General features: G+C 45.5%; 1 protein-coding gene across 6 annotated transcripts in view; it reads right to left on the bottom strand.

The window, feature by feature from the left end:
* tns2a (tensin 2a) overlaps nucleotides 1-20,401 on the bottom strand; it is a 47,667-nt gene that overhangs the window by 10,517 nt on the left and 16,749 nt on the right. For 3 of the 6 annotated variants that reach the window (XM_047330692.1, XM_047330693.1, XM_047330695.1), the window contains exons 3-12: nucleotides 20,191-20,228; nucleotides 7,125-7,253; nucleotides 6,718-6,759; nucleotides 5,931-5,980; nucleotides 5,260-5,443; nucleotides 4,890-4,940; nucleotides 4,647-4,769; nucleotides 2,883-2,947; nucleotides 2,289-2,372; nucleotides 1,295-1,407 (exon numbers count right to left, since the gene is read on the bottom strand). In XM_047330692.1, the coding sequence (XP_047186648.1) occupies nucleotides 1,295-1,407; nucleotides 2,289-2,372; nucleotides 2,883-2,947; nucleotides 4,647-4,769; nucleotides 4,890-4,940; nucleotides 5,260-5,443; nucleotides 5,931-5,980; nucleotides 6,718-6,759; nucleotides 7,125-7,253; nucleotides 20,191-20,228 (879 nt within the window). The remainder of the gene's footprint in view (nucleotides 1-1,294; nucleotides 1,408-2,288; nucleotides 2,373-2,882; nucleotides 2,948-4,646; nucleotides 4,770-4,889; nucleotides 4,941-5,259; nucleotides 5,444-5,930; nucleotides 5,981-6,717; nucleotides 6,760-7,124; nucleotides 7,254-20,190; nucleotides 20,229-20,401) is intronic. The other 3 variants (XM_035644069.2, XM_047330694.1, XM_047330696.1) reach the window with 3 other exon arrangements.

Raw genomic sequence — 20,401 nt, 5'->3', positions numbered from 1 at the left:
AGCAAAGAATGTGAAGGGAATGTGCTGACTGCCACCCCCCTCCTCCTGGACTTGATCATCTGATTAAAGATAAACAGAGTGTGTTTAGGACGGGGGAGGGGGGGGCGCGTCTACTAGGGCGGCTGTGATTCAGTGGGGAAGCCCGTCAGAGCACCACGCCAAGACAAACATCACATGGCGTACACATTTTTTATCTGCATACAGGGGCACAGTCAGATCAGTCCCTTAAGTGCACCTGCAGTTTCCCCCGCCTCGCGTCTCGGTCTGGGAAAGGAATTGAGGAAACATGTTTTTCGGCGACGCTTCTGCCGCATGTTTTCCTCTGCGGCGCGATCTGCGAAATTTTCTGATGACGATGTCACAGCTGGAACAGCTGTCAGTCGGCCTGTCTCCATTTGAACATGACACATGCGCATGAGGCACACGAGCCATTTCAACAGGCAGCATTCTTTTTAATCGATTACATCCGCCCAGGAGGTCATGGGTTCATCAGCGTTTGTTTGTCTCTTCTTTTTTTTTTGTTAGTTAGCAGGATAACACAAAAAAACTACAGAACAGATTTCCATGAAATTTTGTGGAGGGGTGGGGCATGACCCAAGAAAGAATCCATTCAATTCAAGAGTGGATCCGGACAAAATGGGCGGATCAGGGAATTTTGATTCACCCTCTTTAACATGGCGAGATAGGGTGTGGAGGTACGCTTTTCCGAGTGCCCTTCTGGTTTATTATTTTTCATCTGAATGTGCTGCTTTTTTTTATGTTGACTTATTCTATACTCAATGTCATGAATAGAACATGTAATATAATTCTTTTGAAATAATATAGAAACCAAAATCTTTTTCGTAAGGTGGAAATTAATATATGCCTGATGCATGGGGAATTTTGGGGTTCACATGACAAAAGACTTGAAGATAAAAGTATGAAATAACAGATCATTAAATGGAAACTGGCGTTTCATTGTTCCTTTGTTGATTAGACTTACGCTGTGAGATTTTGAGTTGGGAACAAATCGTATGTGATAGTTGGAAGAGAAGTGGCACCCAGGATGGTTTTGCCATTTTGTCTGGTAACAAACTGCTTGTGGAAATGTGTCACAACAAATCGGACAACACTCTTCATAGCGGAGAAGACTGAGCAGTGAGGGACAATGAAAGAAGGGGAATGTGCACGTATCTATGTAGATACAGTAAATTTGGAACCGACAAATATTGGTTTTGTGCTTTGGTGAAGACTAACACACACGCACACACACTCACACACACACATACACACACACACACACACACACACACACCTCCTTCACCCTGGAAGTTAGGGAGCGATGGGATGAGAACTTGGTGGAGGAAGAGCGGGCTGCTGTTCATCTTGATCGCCCCGGACAGAAGGCCCCCAAAGTAGTAGATATACCTGAAAGAAGGAGGAGGAAAGGAGTGAGAGAGATCCTTATGATAAAATAAGGGGGATTAAAATGGGGAGTAAGAAGAACACACGTAGGTTGAGATTATCTTGTATGACTATCTTTTGTTATTTTGGAAAGAGCAATCAAAAATAATTCAGTCGTTTGGGGAAATGTGCTAACCCCCTGTCTTGCAGAGTGTACACTATGCAGCTAGAGTCAGTGGGTGGTTAGCTCGGCTTCACATTAAGATTGGAAATGGGGAAACAGTCAGCATGGCTCTGTCCAAAGTTAATAAAATCCGTATACCTGTACCTCTGCTATATATTATAGCTAATTTCTTTAATCTGTACACAAGTGAACAAACAAAGTTGTGGTTTGACATTGATGTTGTCAAGTAAAAATGATGTGCAGTGAATAACAGATGATGGAAAAGTGTCTCATTACAGAAGTAGCCCACTTTGCATGATGTATAATAATTTACACTGTTGAACTTTCTCAGTGTCTTGGTTTTTTGTACCGCGCAGGTGTTTCCGATAACATTTACAGTGGCTCTGTTCTATTCAAATGTCCCAGTAAACCGTGACTGTGTGACAGAGTCAGCATGGACAATACCGGGACCCTGAAACTGATGCAATTTAGCGGAATTCAGCCATCATTAATCTTATTATTACATCTGTGACAATTCAAAGTGTCTTCCCTCCTGAACCTGAGGTAAGTCAGCAGTTGTACATACGGAGAGCTTGCAGCTAAAAGCTGCGTTGTCTTTCTTAAAAAAGGATGCAAGGGGGATGCATTTAATAACTTCTGCCATGATGTGGGATACCCTCAACCACCCCCACCCCTGCACCCCCACCCAATTTCCCCTCAGATCACCCCCCGTGGTCTCTACCTGTTTTGGGATGGCTGGAGGGAAGAGGACACCTTATCTTCACAGAACTTCCTCATGGCGAGAGTACTGAGAGCCTGGTCCGCCCTGCACATAAACGCACACACACAGACACACACACACACACACGCTTTTTCAGCCAACAATTTCCATCATGGGACTCGCACCAGACTCTCTAGATGCCAGAAAGTAGATGGAGAGGATACAGCTGGCATTGGCCACAGGATAAACCAGTTTCCACTGTTCCTGTGCAAAATCCACAGGGCTTAATTTATCAAATGACTTATCAACAAAGTCTGAATGGAAATCATTGTGCTGCATACACAACACTTGAGTTCAAAAACACATCAACCACGGCACATACATGTTGTGGTGAATTAAAAAAAAAACAAAAAACATATTTGGAAAGCACATCTGAGTGGTCAGATGGAAATAAAAGTATGTTTTTGCACATTAGTTAATTTTTTTTTCAATGTGTTCCATGTGTGGATATTCTCATGAACATAAAAATGTCATATTGTGGCTTTGGATGTCTAACACACACACACACCAAACACACACACACACACACACACACACACACAGACACACACTCACCCCGCGGAGATCTTGCTGTAGTGCATGTAGGCCGCAATAATCACACCTGTTTTCCCTTTGTTGCCCTGTAGGAAGGAGAGGGAGCAGGGACAAAATCACCACATGCGACACACACAATCATCGAGGCAGGTAGCATTAAGGGGGTCGAACCCCGACCTCCTCAGAAGTCAGCCCTGTGACCCGCTACGCTATACCATGTCCCCGATTGCATCCCCAGGCACTGTGGTTTGCACTGAGACAGCTGATTAGTGTGTAAGACAGTTTGAAAGGGAGACTGATGGAGAGAAGGCAGGGACACACAGAGGAAAGATGTGGACAAGCAGTTTGAGATCAAATTAAAAAGCTCCCTGTGGTGTTTTTTTCACACCGGGTGCTCCGTTGTTTCTGACACATTCCAAAGACATTCTAGCCTCGAGTTCCGAACGTGACCCCTCCAGATACTGTACCAGTACGGAGGCTGCGCCTACACACTGAGCACAAATTAAAGCTCGTTCTGCTCAATCTATCTCTCGGTGAAAGATTCCTCATTGACCATACAAAAAAATAAATAAAAACTTGTTTATTCCAATCCCCTGGCGTGATCTGCAGCTGGGGAAGAAAGAAAAAAATGCCTGTAGCTGGAATGTTCTGGAAAGTCAGCAGACCGCAGAAGCAGTCTGGTTTTAGTATTTAAATTCGCCTGACCAAAACCAATAAATAAAACATCCAGACAAGCCGTGGGAGCTCGGTCGCCCTCGGTGTTGCTGGTCGCTGCTTGGCACTGTTGGGGAAGCTCAATTTGCCAGCGCTTTCATAAAATGATGACATAAATGAAACACTAACCGACGCTTAGCAGTGTGGACGTTAAACATTGAACATGTTGACATTGAGTTTGATCTCAATTGTGCTGTTAACTTTCTGGCAAGGGTCCAAGCAGCTTATTCAATTATATGATACACTCGACAACTGTACTACACTCTGGTTTTCGTCTAGTTATGTGTAAACGGTGATATCGTAATTCAATGTGTTGCAATTTTACAAAAGAAATAGTCAATGGAAAAAGTAGAACTGCTTGTAAAAGCATGTGGAAGAAATTTTTATGTGTTACGTGATCATTGTTTTTTTTTTACCAAAATAGCAATTACAGCGTGTAACGTTAACTAAAACATTGCGACATACTATTTTACTGGCTTTTCCAGTTATCTGGCAACCAAGTACCATGATGCATATGTACTTTATTTGAGTATTTTCAATTTGGGCTACTTTATCTATCCCACTATTTCAAAAATTAATAAACATTTACCTCACAATGCAATGACAACAAAGAGTACTTTTAGTTTGCTGGTAACACATCTGTACCTTTACGTGATAGAATTTTGAATGCAGTACTTTCAATTGTACGCAATTGTATTGTACTGTATTCTTACAGTGTGATATTGCGTACTTTTACTCAAGAAGGAGGTCTGAATACTACTTCCACCGCTGCTATCAAACAGCAAAAGTGGTTGTCAGCCGCAAACATGGTCAATGGTCCTGTTAGTGAGCAATATGTTTGTTTGGCATTAAGTGGGTATTACAATTTTGTGCTTAATTTACTTTGAATATCCCTTCCTACTAATATAACTGCCATTGATATGAAATGTGCAGCACTCCTTCTAAATCTACATTTTCTGCAACTTCACAGCACCAAAACCCTACACTACTTTCTGATCTGCCCATTTTAGAGCTTGGGAAACAACGGGACGCCCAACCGGGAAAAAAACGTCTGGCCCCCTGAACTCTGACCTTGCAGTGCAGGACCACCACGTGCTGGGGGTCAGAGGTCAGCCACGTCTCCATGGCCTTGCATATGGCACAGATCTTATCCAGCGGTGGGGCGTGGAGGTCAGGCCAGCCAAAGTCATGAACCTGGTGGTCGGTGGGAGAGACGCAGCGAAAGATCACATGATTCGACGGAGATTAAACTAAAGGTTGCCAAATTAATTATCAACACAGAGTTACCAGGATTACAAGGAGGAAAAGTTCTACCTTCGGATTTATTCTGGAGATATCGTGGCGCCTCTCGGAGAGATTCAGGAGCTGAAACCAAGGAGATGTTTATCGCTGCAGCCAGTTATAATTTCAGTTATTTTATTATGGGTGTGACAGAAAAAAAACAAAAAACACACACTGCTAATTTGTGGGTTGCTAAGTGTACTTTGTTGCATCTGGATGCCTTGTGTTGAAACACATTGTCTCTGTTGTCTATTGTGCAAAAAGCATCTTCAGCTGACTCAAGCCGAATACTCTAAGGACGGAGGTAAAAATCACTGCCGCAGCAAACACCACAGACCATGAAAGCCACTGTAATTACTGTCAGTCTCAGCTCACAGAGCACGATGCATTTCTCTTCCCTCACCAGGAATTTGTCTTGATGCTTGGACTTCAGCATGGCCGCCACCTCCTTCAGATTGAGCCGGTACCTCTGCTCCTCCAGCTTCGGGGGGAAGAAGACGGAGATGATCCTCTCCGTGATGTAGGTCAGGTCAAAGTCGTAGTGGCGCTCCATCACTCTCTCCATCACCCGGTCCACACTGAAACTCCTGCAGAAACAGCAAATGGTGGGAAAGGGGAGAGAGGAAACGGATAGAGGGAGCAAGGGTCGGGTGGTCATGCAGAGAGACACAGAGGGAAAGGTGGACACGGGTCACGATGTGAGCGTTAATTCTGATGGGTTGTGGCAGCTCAGCGCGACCGTGCTCCGCCGTACACTTCAGTGAAACTCCTGGCGGGACGCATGGCGAAAGGAGGGAAGAACCGGAGAGAAACTGGATACCGCGTGTGACATGTGGGCCGGATCAAAAGCCAACTCGCTCCGTCACGTAGTTGACACTAAACCTTACGGAAAGAATGACGGGGAGGCGGCCCTTAGTCTGGGGAACAAGTGCAAGAGGGCAGAGACAAAGAGCGCAGCACTATGCAGTGCCAGTGAGGAAGCAGGAAGATTTTCATTGGTATTAAAAGATATCTATAGAAAAGGGCTTCGGTTGCACACACTACCGTGCGAGAAATGACTCAGACGACCTTTACCTTGGCAGGGTGTTTCTCTGCTTGGTGTAGGTCAGGGACTTGGTGGACCCCTGCGAAATAAAAACAAAGACTGATTCAAACTTATCCATAATCACTGACCACTTTCCTAATGACTAAAAAAAAAATCCACGTATATATAAGGTGGTCCGCATCTTCTTCTTCTGACAAGTCTCATCGGGTATTAGACGGAGGACGGCTCCTAATAACCTTTCCTTTCTCCAACACAAATTTGGGCGCGGACATTCGTGGTCCCCAGGAGAAGAAGCCTCGTCTGTCCTAGTGGTTTTGGTCCTCCCCCGACTTCTCATCGAGGGCCATAGATAATGACATTCCCATCATCCTCGGTCGTGACATTTTACTGGCAACGTTCATGCTCTCCAGTGGACAAACTCTTTCCATGCAGGACCCCTTTTTTATGTAGGATTTCATCGTCTGCACCGTCAAGCTCTGCATCATACTGCATCAAATTTTGAAGGGCTTCATGGCATGTAATGAACACCACAGTCCTCAGAAGTCACAAGCCTTAGGACTTGTTTTATTTTCACAGAGACTCGTGTCTGGCATTGCTCTAACTTTGGTTTGTTTAGCATGTGCTAAATCGGATTCGCTGAAGCCACAAACGTCTCCCCCACCCCCCCGACATGTCCGGACGTTTCCAAGACGGAGAGCATGGCGCTGGGGACACACAAAGGGACAGACAGCGGAAACGAAAAAAGATGCATAGAAAAAAGGTTGAGGCTTAGGATGACGGACAAGGAGTGGAGGATGGAGGTGAAAGTGTGCTCACCAGGTGTTGGGTGTGTCGCGAAGGCGCAGTCCCTCTGCGCTGCTGGATGCGAGGAAGGCGCGGTGACAGGACAGAGGAGAGGGGAGAGGAGGGTGTGAAGAGATGGATGGTGAGAGGAAGTGGGGCAAAGGGGAGGAGGTTGGAAGGAGGTGAGAGAGGGGAGAAAGCCAAGGGGGAGGAGGAGGGGATGCAGAGGAAGGAAAGGAGAGTTAATTAAACAAACATACTCTCTAATGGATAAACATCACTACTTCCTATAGCAACATCAACATTTTTTCCTTCTGCTTCAGGACCGGAATGCCGCAGTGCTCCTGGAATGAACCGAGCTCAAAGTGGGCCGAGGGCATCGGCTCCCCAAGAGGAATTCAACGAGAGCGAACCGCGCGGCGGTTTTCGGCAAGCCGTACCTCGCGGCTACGGATAGGCTGAGTGGGAAAACGAGTCTTGTTCGCAGACTGCTCTCGAGGGAAAGAAACGGATGACGGAGGCGGACTCACCAGATCATTGGGAGGCACTGGGATGCATGCAGAGGTCACCTGGAACACACAAAAGACAGCCACATCTGAATACAAGACAGATGCCTGCGAGGACAGGGTCACCGCTAAAAGGGATGATTATTCAGACAAATAGATGGAGACAAGGTTCTCACACCTTCTTACACAAAAGTTAAATTCAAGGACTTTTCAAGGATTATCCCGAGCCAAGGACTGGCATAGTTTGAGACACGGATCAAGGTCAACCGAGTTAATAAAAGAGCCTCGAAATAAAAAGCAGGTTGGCTGAAGTTCACATAAAAGATCTTGTTTTAACATTGCGGGGAAAATACAATGAATTTGCTCTCTCGCTAAGAGTTAGATGAGAGGATTAATATCAGTCACTTCACATCAGCCTGTTAGATTCATATGCAGTTGCAGCTGAGAGACGGTTAGCCTTAGTAAGCTAGGCTATGTCTTTTGCTGACGAAGAACAGAAAAAAACTAGCATGCCATGCTAAATGGAAAATTATGATGCCCAAAAGTAAGTAATGTATAGAGACATTTTCAATTCAACACCTCAAAAAGAAAAAAAAACAATGTTTTGTTGTTTTTCCACGTTTAAAATCTGACTCAGCCATGTTAGCTTGTCACTCCCATGCTAGCTTAGCTGGTCCGGCCCATAAAAGACCCCATAAAACTGTACAACTTTTTTTTTAAAGTCAGTGGATGTTTTTCAATGGATTTTTGTTAGATGCCTAACATAGGCTTTTGTTTTGTTGTTTTTTAAGCTCAAGACATTTTCATGTTTTGTTTTACGACAAAAAATACATGAGTAAATAACCTACTGGTTTTAAGCTTTGTGTTTTGAAAATGGCGGTTGAAGTCCTGCGCGTGGTGTAGTTTAAACTGAACATAAGCTCTTAACCTTTAACTGATGGTTACATTTAGGCTTCAAAAATAGTATAATTCATGTTCACCCGTGGAGATTATATCGAGGGGAACCAAGGCGATGTTTAAACCGATATTTAAACCGTGTGTCTCAGTCTGTCAGCAACTGCTAGGAAGTCAGCCCGCGTCAGATCAAGATAGCGCTCCACCACAATCAGACAGCTCACCAATGCAACTTGTTGAGGCCAGAGGAAAGCGACAAAGAGACAAATGATGATGATGAACTGGGAACAAACAGTTTTCTCTACTTAGATACACATAAGAACAAAGTAAACATAAGAAAGGTGTCCAAGAGCACGTAACGTAGAGTATGTGAAGCCAAATACACAGTTGGAGGAGCACCGAGACAGAAACACGCCGGGTGGCACTTCCGATTCCCATGTCTGTTATGGGCCTGCAGGTCAGTGAACTGTGACCAAAGGAAGACAGGAGCCGAACAGCAGCCCTAATGAAGGCCAGAGTCATGCTTACGTAATGCACGCAACACATGGACACACACGCGTGTACACACACACACACAAAGGCAGTGTTCCCGCTGCACAGCCCATTTTTGGACTGTTTATTTGGATACAGGAAAAGGGCAAGGACCCGTGTATCTCATTGTGCACAAAAGGGAAGTTACACAGGCCCTGAACCTGGGGGGGAGGGGGGTGTGTCACTGCAGTGTGTGTGTGTTGTACACTGAGTGCTAATCTTTCCTTCTTCCCCAAGAATCCAGCTCCGTCTCTTACCGTTGCTTATACGCAACCACAGACATCAACAGGAAGACAGAGGAACAGATAATGAGCTAAATCGAGACGTGCCGTTGTTTTGACAAAAGTCGGGGGAAACAGGTCCAGGTTGTTCATTGGCTATCAAATGACTAACTGGACAATGTTTCTGTATGAGTCACTCTGAGAAGTACTGTTAATTTCCATCTCCGTAGGGAAATGGATCTCAAATCTTATCCCGTGTCGTGGTTACTTTTCATTCGCGGCCTGAACCCAATCCATGACCAGATAGGTTTGGGCTGGGCGAGGCTCTGATTTCCCTTATTCCCCTGGGCTAAAGTAGGTCAATTTCATTTAAATGTGTCAACTTTTTTTTCTTCTTGAATCAGAGTATGTGAAACGATGCATTGTGTAAGAATTGCACATCTAAATGTCCCTGTTTAAAAAGAGAAACTGAATTTGACTCTGCAGCGACATATGAAACTCATCTGCCAAGATATAAAATGTGGCTCCCAGTTGGGCCAAAGCTGTTAAAATGTGGCACGGCTGGATCTGATTTTGGGGTCCCGTACCCTACTTCTGTCCTTCAGCTGAACAACTCCAAATTTCCAGCGATCACGCCAAGCAATTACTTCCTTCCTGTCACAGTCAAACACCTTTTATTTTCCTTCTTTCCTTTTACATTTGTAAAAGGTATTTAGCCCAAGGTTTTTTGCAGGACATCTTGTAATAAGTGAGCAGACAAGGTGTCGAGTGTCTTAGTCGAGGCAAATTATTGCTCCATACATCTACAGATCAATTAATGGTGGTAGGTATGCGAAGTTGCGAAAAACTTGAAGAATAAGAAGACAATTTAAATGTTTTAATGGGTCCCAAGGACAGCCTCACCATACAAAATCTAAATCTCCCAAAAGTGGTACATTAGGTTTAGACCTTGCGACTGTGAGGGCGATGAATTTGGGAGCCAACGAAACGGACAATGTAAGATGTGGGGATCCTGGAAAAACTGAGACGCTTGGCAAGCACTGTAAGTCATCGAGCCAGCTCACACTTCATTCTTGCTTTGTGGAGCTTGACGCGCGCACTGACAGACAAACCCGCACATCTCCCAATGAAATCTGGTGGTATTGCTGGAAAGCGCAGCAACACAACTAAAGCTTCAACGAGGAAAAATCAAAACCTGCTGCTTGAATCATCCACTTGGTTTTCTCCCCACTCAGCCAATCCTGGAAACAGTCCACGCTGTGTCAAATTTCCAGTTGTTACGACCATAGTTACCAAATGTTGACTGTGCACCCCTTTCTGAACACAGCATGAATCGGGCTTTACCTGCGGTTGACGCTTTTCACATTGTCCCATTCATATTTCTGTTCTTTCCCTCTCTTCCTCCATTTATTCCTCTACATCGCTCTTTCCGAGCGCCCGGTGGAGGGGCCTGCAGAGGGCAGCCCATAAGCCAGAACAAACACACCGCACCAGATTCCATCTCCTCAGGCCAACACTTACGCACAAACTTCCTGCTCAAAGACCTCCACCCATCTTTCTCCTTCTCTTTTCATCCCTCTTGTGCACTTTTCCCTCTCATCTTGCCCTCTTTTCTATCTGTACGTTAATTTCTGCCCTCGCCCTTGCTCCTTCAAGTTTCCATCCCTGTTGCTTTTCTTCTATTCTGCTGTTTTGTATTTTTTGCTTCTACTGTCTAGCTCATTTCATTTCTTTCCCTTTCTAGCCTCTCTCCATTTTCTCCTAATCACTCCCTTGTTTATCCTCTCTCCCCCGCTTCTTCTCTCGATCCTCGTATTTCCTCTTTCTCTATCTGCCCTTCCTTTTCTTCTCTAATCTGTTACTAAAAAAAACCCTTCCTGTTTGTCTTCCCCTCGCCTCTCCTAACACCCACCTACAGTTTTCTTGAAATCTTTTCATTCTCTGTACTCGTCCGTTTGAACCTCCACTAGTGTTCTCCCTCCTCCAAGGCACTGAAGAGTCTTAAAACTGGAAGGTCACAGGTCCATCAGTAACCAAATATCCTTGAAAGAGACAAAGGACCACGACGAGCTTGCTTGTTCTTACTTGCTCTGGATACAAGTGCCGGCTGCATGTCGAAACTGATCGTAATACGAAACAAACACTGAAGTAGCACAAGAGCTCCAGCAGGACTTCATGGTGACTAATTTGATCAAAACGACCAAACAGAAGCAATGAATTTTACTTCTGTTTTGGTAATTATTCCTACCCTTGACACTTTTGCCCCAGCCTCTCCTTCACTCTCAGTAAAAGGCGGCCCCTCCCTTCCCCTCCACCGCCTCCTCCCAGGTGGGTCCAGCTGGCGGCGCTCAGGAAGCCCCGACCCCCACAGCCCTCTCCCCCATCTGACCTTGCCGCACCCCTCCTTTCCTCCCTTTTCGCCTGCCCTCTTCCCTCCATCTCCGCCGGCCAGCCCTCTGTCCTCTCCCCCTCCTGTTTTGGTTTGCCGCCGCGGCCCCCGGCTCCTCCAGCTCTTCGCATGCTCTCTGAGCCATCAAAGCAGAAGACGATGGCTAATGGATAATGCACGTCTCTCTCCTCTCAACGCATGGCTTAAGAGCTGTCGGCTCAGAGAGGAATAACTGTGGGGTGTGGGAGCAGCCGTGGTATGTTATTACCGAGAACACACAAATGTTTCGCGACGGCCTGTGACACTGTGTGTTAGAGTGATGCAGAATATAATAATATAAGATTATTATATTATCATTGGTAATATGTTCATTCTGTTTTTCAAAAGGTTGCAAGTGCCCTCGTAATGTTGACAGAATGAATGACTTATGAATCTATATTAAACCCTCCTTTGAAAATTTTGGTCAACACATACCAGCTGCATATGACATGCCCATTATTTTCTGTGAAGAGCTGGATTTTTACTTGATGCCTCCACATGGGTCGTACGGGTAACGTCATGCTGTAGACGTGACTTTTCTGTACACTGCCCGTCCGTAAAAACTGTTGCACAATCAAACTATGTCCCACATTCCTGCAGCAGGAATTGATAGTTCACTTGGAAATGTACTCAGACATAATGGTTACTACCTCTGTGACCGAACTGTTTCGAGATCCTGACCAAACCGCAACTGCTCCTTGATTACATACGAAAACAGAACTTCTGCAGCGATGCCTTTGATGGTTCGCCTCAGGCTTAACAGTCCCCCCATTCCTTCAGCCCCCCCTGGGGGAGCCAATCAGAGGGCAGTGATGAAAGCCGCAACGTATCGGAAATGAAAGCCGAGGTTTTGCTGTGAACTTGCGCGCTTTCACCGTCCGCATCGGCGAGCGAGCTACGGGCAAGACGGCAGCGGGCGTTGGGAGTGAACAGAGTACGATGACGTCTTAGAATATTAGAACGACAGGTATGTCAGCATCAGTGAAGCACTTGCAGACAACTGACTCAAGAAAGTGGTACAGACATGTGAAAAAAAAGGACCAAAGCAAGTTCACCAGCCACTGCGACACCGACTGGAACATGTTGTATGAGCAACAGTTACTTCTGCCACCCTCAAACTGCCCTCGAGGCAATGGCGCGAATGCTTGTCAAGAGTTTGAGCAAGTCGGTATATCTTTACGCCTTCCACCTGTTTTCTGCCATAGTTCAAATTCCGTATAGATGAACGTGCAAAGGAATAAATGTAAACTGTCTGAGCCAATTACAGCCCATTCTGAGGAGGATAGGGAGTACCAGGGAGGGTTTCTTTCCACACTAATCTCAAATGGAAGTGTGTTGGGACTGTTTTTGTTCAATTGCACATGCATCTACCCCTATACTAAAGACTCTACAGTACTTAACACCGTTGCAAAGCCTGCTTTGAGGGATTAGGTGTTCACAAGACTGATAGATGGATAGATATCCCACTTTCTTACATGCTTGTTCACTGCTGTTGAACTGGAATGTCACCCAAAGGGAAATGATTTTGATCGATTTTGGGCTTGGAGAGGATTTCTGCGATAGTTACCACCGCACAGCCTTTTACACTCTTGCAATGAAGTGTCTCCTGCCTTCAACTTCATATTAGGTTGTTTAGACTAACTCTTCTTCTTTTTCATGGATGTCTGACCGTCCAAATGCAGATGGTCTTTCTTTCGCACAGACCCACGGGACTCGTTTTATGGCACTTTTGAGAGTAACCTGGCTCAGTCGTATAACTATCCTTCAAATGTGCCCCACATGTCTAATGCCGCTTAATCATGACAAGGTGGACTTCATGAGAAAACCAGAAAGCGCCCGGCCTGCCTCTCGGGGACTTCAAGGCCATAACTAAGCAAAAACAACACCTATAGGTGAAATATGTCTATCCCAGAGACTTAGGAGTCCCCTTTCACACGTTTAGTGCTTTGCTGTTTTTTTGGCACATTTTTCTCACTGTTCAGCGTGTTCTCTTCTCTTCCTCTTTGTCTCTTGTTCCCACACTTGCTTTTGACCCCAAAGGGAAAGAAGAGTCTCTCTGTCTCTCGCTGTGTTGTTCTCGCTCCAAGCAGCTGAGAGGGAGGCCGAAGATATCCCGGCTCACATGGGTCGCCGTGGCGGAGCTCTAATGACCGAGGCGAGGCAGCGAGTCCCTGCTATGGCGCTGTGCGTCAACATTGTCGAGCATACCGACTGCGAGATGTACAACGAGATTATGCAGATGGAAAACACAAACAGGGAATGCCCCTCCTGTGTACCTCGTACACAGGTTTTTTCTGAGGTACACGCTGAAGGCCGAAAACACACACACACACACACACACACACACACACACACACACACACACAGTTCCCATCTTCACCCTTCTCCGAAGCCCAACACGGGCTGAAAGCTAGAATCCGGACGAAAATAAACGTGGGTATAAATACACAAAGCAGGAAGACATGGGCTGGGATGAGTTGGGGAGAGATCAACAATGGAAAAACCTCCTGTGAACCAACAAACACAGGGCATTATTACAGATCTCCAGTACTTCCCTCCGTCTCAGCCCACTGCGGTTGAGCTGCTTCTCTGTCTGTCACTCATGACATGACTCGCAGGGAGTTACGCAAGTCCCAAAAGCACAAGATCCCCTCCTCTTGCTGTATTTGCAGCATCCTTCGGCCTAAACGCTGTTTACCATTTTCACAAAAATGCAGTCACATTCCTCAAACAGGCATTGTGCATTGTCAGCAATTCGCCTTAGGTCCCCATCTTCTACACCACAAATCACAAACAAGGCGACGCCGTGGTGAAGTTCTTGATTGTCTGTCTGATATCCTTTCATTTCTCTGCTTATCGTCTCATTGAGGCCGCTGGAGGGGAATTTAAGGGACTGACGGGACACAAGATGAAGAGGCAAGGAGACGGGAATAACCCATTACTCACATGCATACATCTGGTGGAGCCAGATGTTATACTTGGTTAGATCTACGTAAATAGTTAAAGGCAGTTTAAGTGTTGATCGCTTGACGCAGATTTTGTGATTGGAGCACTCAGGACCCTTTTTTCTTCCAACTTGATATAAATAATCTTTTCTTTTTTTTTCCTGTGGATTTGTCATAATGTGAAATGCCCAGTCAGAATTAACAGTAACAGTGGATATCGTTCAAATCTGTGACTCATGTCCTGCACAAGAGTGGGTGTCAAGATTCAAAGTCCCTGGTACCAGAGATATATCCAGACAGTCTCTTCCCGTTAAATTAAAGGCAGACGGAATACACACGCACGCACACACACGCACGCAAGCACGCACGCACGCACGCACGCACGCACACACACACACACACGCACACACACACACACACAAAGCTCAAACTCAAATCCTGAACCAAAACCTAGCCGTGCCCTAACCTTAAAAAATGTATTCATGTTAAATTTGACAATTTACAATACAGGGACATGCTTCTTTTGAGCATCCTGTCTGCACTCTGCGTGCATTTCATCCGTATTTGTGCACGTCTTCTGAAAGCTCACAGAAGGGACGAAACGGGTGCAGTACTACTGGAAATCGTGTCGCTAGAAGCTGAAGCGAGACGACCACAGGACACGAGGAAGACATTTCAACATTATCAGAACCTCTTGTTGTTTGTTGTCACGTTTTTAGAAAACTCTTCTTTTTTTTTTGCTCAACAACCACGGGGCAGTGACGGTTACATCTGACACGGACGTAACTCCTTTTCGTACGTGACGGCAGCATCGATGAGGCCGAACAATTACAAGTCCCCACAATGTGACTGTGCGCAAAGATTTAGGTCCTCACATATGGGTAATACTTAGACTTAAGACTTTACTTAAACATGCCGGCCTATCTCGGCAATTAGCAGAGCTGTCTGTGATAACGTGGCGACTCCTTTAGTCAGAAGAGACAGCCCAGGTCCTGGTAATGTTAAAACTGATAGTTGGATCCTGTTATGCTGAATGACTCACCGACTACATGAGTATTCTGTGAATTGCTCGGCCTGCGGGGGGGGGGGGCCAGAGGTCTGGGCTCAAGGCCACGAAGCTCTAACCAGAGATTGCTCATGATTGATTTCAGTAAACCTTTAGGAGGGTTGCTTACAGCAAACCGTTTGTTTTCACTTTTTGCTTTTCTGTAAGTCTTACAGCCTCGGCACTGGAAACGTCCAAAAACGAACGCATGGCTGATGTTTTTTTACAGCAGCAAGTGATATATTCCTATCGCAACATCACTGCAACCAGGCGTAGATTCGACGAGGAGGTTTCCATTTGCAGGGTGAGGGGGGATGCCGGGGGGGTCAGCTGTGGTGCCAGTACTGCATCATTCCATCTCCACATAACTTCCTATGGTCTTGTCGCTGCTGTTTGCAAGTAAGGGTCAGCTTTGTAAAGGCACAAGAACGAAACAACAATACAGCGCGGGAATTAACGAATTACTAATAAGGACGCTAGCCAGACAAACATCAAATGTACCGCATGTGTCAGGGCCAGGAGGAGGAACATGGCTCTAGGAAAGGAAGACAAGTCTTTCATCTACAGTGCACTTTCTTCACTAAAAATAAAGAGGCTCTGGGCAGCAGGACTCTGACCACAACTGTCCCGATGAAAGGCTTTCATGTTAAGAGAAACATCAGGCGGGTCATGTTGCTCTTCCTCTCATCCCCAGCAGCCCCCCCCCGCCCCCCCCCCCCCCCCCTTCCGTTCTGTCTATCTGTCCTTGCTTGTACATCCTCTTCTTGTAAAAAAAAAAAAAAAAAAAAGGGGAGCAGACAGCTCAAACAGTTGGCAGCTTGGTCCCATGTACAGGAAAGATCTTGTCAGACATGTTGAGCAGACGAGAGGCCTGGCGAGGACCACAGCCAACGAGGAATCCTGACACGCGGAGGGGAAGCGGGGGGATTTTTGTCATTACTGTGATGAACAGCTCTGAGCTGCCGGCGTACGACATGTGTAGGACAGCTTTGGCTCGTCAGTCAATCAGGTGACGGTCAACGAGCAACCAACGGCGCTGCTTTGCTGCAGATTACTTGGGAATGGCTGCTCCGGAAGCTCAAGTTATAATCCTTTTCACATTCACGAAAGTTGTAATGGATTAGGCCAAAATTAAAATCGGAAAAATTTGTGTGTGTGGGGGGGGTTTCGGGCTGTGAAGGAGCTCCTGTCACCGTGTGAAGCCAACAGTGATGTTGGCTTAAGCAGCTCCATCATCGCTAGTTGGTTGGTCCGATACCAAACATTGTCTCGCATGATAATTCTAGGTTTTTATCTCTTATGAATTAAGCTAAAGTCTAAAGGAAATGACTGTTCTTGCCTAATTAGGCCGAAAGGATGATCAACTCGTCACAGGCTGCATTTCACTCATTTTGATCCTTCCTGCTCCAACTGTTGCGCTCCTTCAACCTCCCTATTTCTCTGTCTTCGCCCCAACCTTCCCTCCATCGCTTTGCCCCTGGGCCCCCACCAGTCCCACTCCCAAAGCCCCCCACCCCGATTCCCTGTGGATGAAATTTTCCACTTGGGATCAAAGATAAGGAGCAACTGTTCTGAGAGAAGAACATGCTGAAATAAAACTCTTTATGGCCGCCTATGTGTGTGTGTGTGTGTGTGTGTGTGTGTGTGTGTGCGCGTGAGTTAAATAGAATAGAGATGGGCCAGCTGGAGGCTGTTGACCTTTTTTGTAAAGAGCTGGGAACAGGATGACAGAGAACGACCAAAAGAAAAAAAACATAAACTGTCTATTATTATCAATCTATCCCTGCCTCAATAAGGATACTTTTATTAGTACACTAACATGTACACTATGTTCTTACTGGCATAGGGCCTGAGTTTTCATAGGACTCTCAAATCAAATACTGTTCTGCGCTTACCAGAAATGAAGATCGCCACATTTTCTGCTACCCTCCTTTGTTACGTAGCCAAGATGGCAACCGTCGAGGTTGACAAGTGTCCAGGCTTCCACAGAACTGCTTGATGCCACAATCGTGTGTTTGGTCTCAGTTTTGCACTCATAATAGCAAGTGTAAGTGCATGGAAGTACGCAAATTATGACACAGCAATTCCCTCTGGGGTAGGAAGTTTTGGGGCCGTTTTCCAGAGAACCGGAGCATATGTACTGAAAGGATACTGAACGGTGAAGTGACGAGATGATTTGTCGCAAAGCTTACGGCAATATCAGCCAGGGTAAATGGAAAGCTCGGTGAGAACAGGATGGTTTACAGATGACGGAGGGCAGACCTCCAGATGTGCGTGCTTGCGCATGTGAACATGGGGGCAGACGTGGTCGATGCAAACACAAGGTTTTTAGGTAATAACTGCCAAATGTGGATCAAGAGCAAGCGAGGGCAACACCTTGAACTAATAACGCTGTTAACACAAGTCACAAAGCTGTTTAGCACAAACAAGGCCGTACACACAGCGTGTATTTAGAGAAGGAAGGCGAAGCAAATAGGCTCGGCAGGCAGACAGCTGATATCCGTTATTTATATCTATACATGGACCAGGTCTCTACCATAAGTAAATCAGTATGCATTTTAGATTTCAAAGTATCAGAGATTGATGCCATATGGGGTTAGATAACAGCTGGGGCAGACACAGCAGCCAGACCCCCACGCCCTGCCTTATCTGACCTCTCCCTTCCTGGGCAGCGGCGATGGATATCCGACTGTTTAGCTACCAGTCAACAGCCGCGCATCAGACAGTTACAGCAAGGCGATCAAACAACACCCTGCTCCGCTTTGTAATCAATCTCAACAATTAATGCGCATTATTCAGTATTTTTGTAAAATGCTTTGTTGAGCTCCCTTGCAACATTTCTTAAATATCTACACTTAAGGGACAAAATAGACCACAAGAGAGTGGTATCTATCATACTGATACTTTACAGAAGACAGTGGGAGATTATTTATATATATACTGTATATATATATATATATATTATTATTATCAATTATTCCCTGTCCACCTTCACCCTCAACATTAACACCACTGACAGGTGAAGTGGACATTGATTCTGGGTGTTACTTTGACACAAACCACCAAGACTAAAACTTGTTGCTGCAGACCAAACGCCCAAGCAGACCTCCCCTAATGAAACTCCCCTGCCAGCAGCGGCCTCACCCTGCAGGACGATGTGCCCCCTCACTTCAAACTCCCCAGATCACAAATCCCATCATCAAGCATGTGGCATACGCGAAGAAGCCAGATGCTCGAAGGCCCCCAGGCGCAAAACCAACAGGACCCAAAGGATCCGCTACCAGAGTCCCAACACCACAGGGCACCCGTCGAAGGTGGCCCTTCTCCGACGGGCCAGAGCTGTTTTGGCTGCAAAAGGTCGACCTACACAATACTGGGGAGGAGGTCCGAATGTTGTTGCTGGTCCGTGTATCGTACAAAGATCAATGTGTCCATGCAGAAGCGAACCAACTCATAAACACCATGCAAGATCAAAGACAAGCCTCAAGTTCTTCTGAAAAGACCGATTCTAGTAGTTTTTTTTATTGCACGCACCATTTCAAAGCCACGCTTTCATCTCTGAACTCATCCTCGGGGCTCGCCTCATCCCAGATAAAAGACAAGAGGACAGTAGGGAAGCTGGAGGAATGAGTCTCGTCTTTGCCACGTGCCTCTGCCCTTGGCTTTCTCCCCTTCGCCTGGTGCCAAGGCTCCCTGCTTTCGGCCCCTGCCTCCTTCTCCGTCTCTCTGGCCATGGCTGGCATTCTCCACCCGTCTGCATCCCTCTGTCTATTCATCATGCCATCCCTCCATCAATGACCCTTTCACAGAGCCAGCAGTGTGGGGCTGCAGCAAAGCTTAGGGCTCTTTCCAAGGAATGCAACTGAGCGGCCTTCGTACGAGCAGAGATCCCGAGACTTGTGCCTTCACGGAGCCACTGCATTAGACATCAGCATGACAATATATCAAACAACTCAGATGCAAATTTCTATATTATTCCTAAAGTCCAATGCAGTTTCATCAATATCTTCTAATAAGGGCGTCCCTCTCCCAGGGCCCCGTCTCTTGAAGCTTAACAGGTCTGCATTTAGGCTTAACCTTGTATTAGCGGGGTCATGCTGGTGGCTGGTGAAGACTTGACTTTAACCTGCTCGAGAGCAGAAGACATTTACATTTCTGACTTCAAATAATTCAACTTTAATTTGCATAAAGTTATTGATGTAATGAAATTACATTTTTTAAATATGTTGCACTCTACCCCAAAAAATGTAAGTGCTTTCAAAGCCTCATTGTGACTAGATAATATTGTTTTAGTGGCAAATATGTCCAATATGCCTGTTATACATGGATATTTATATCATCTATAGTTAAGGATTTAATCGTTTCAAGTCTTACACAGAGATTCACACTATGTTTCGCTGTAGTGTGTTTGATGCATAATGTATTGGCTGCATTTTTTTTTTTAAAGTTTGTTTATCACATTTATAATTTGACCTTATTTAATGAGACATCCCTTAGGTCTCGGTGAGTGTGTGCCCATCCAAATGTAGAGCAAATTTTTAACAAAATTCTCAGAAATCTCGGAAAATTAAAGTTAATCTTTCCAAATTTGCAGTTAGTGGCACTAATTCTCCACTCATGTCATTAAACCCTGGTCCAGAGAACAGAGACAAGTATTGTTCTTTACCGATACATGAGCTTCTCCTCCTCAGCCAATCTGCACTTAGTTTTTTTTTTTGCCAGAGTAAATTGGAAATGCACATTAACAGAAAAATCCACCTTTTTCTGTGCCGAATAACTGTGTATTTTCACTTTTAGAACCAACAAATGTAGGTTGACATCAGAAATCGGTTCCTCTATCCCAGCTGATGAAATCACTGTCCATGACGATACAACTGGTTAATTCTTTTCATCTTAAGACCACGTTTAGAAGCGACGGGCAGAGCTTGATTCTTACCTTGACCTCGCACTTCCTGTGGGTGGCTGTCTTGCACACTTAGAAGAATGAGAGTAGGGAATCAGGGGTAAGGGGAAAAAAAGAAAGAGAGACAAATAGAATCAACAAGTTGGACCTCACAACCATAGTTTAAATCTTTGTATCCTCCAACCGTACGACTGCACAGTTAAACTCAAACCACATCTTCTATCAATGCCCTTGAATACTGTGT

This window comes from Scophthalmus maximus, chromosome 3 (assembly GCF_022379125.1).
Source record: "Scophthalmus maximus strain ysfricsl-2021 chromosome 3, ASM2237912v1, whole genome shotgun sequence".
Taxonomy (NCBI): domain Eukaryota; kingdom Metazoa; phylum Chordata; class Actinopteri; order Pleuronectiformes; family Scophthalmidae; genus Scophthalmus; species Scophthalmus maximus.
This window is presented reverse-complemented; position numbering and strand designations above follow the sequence as displayed.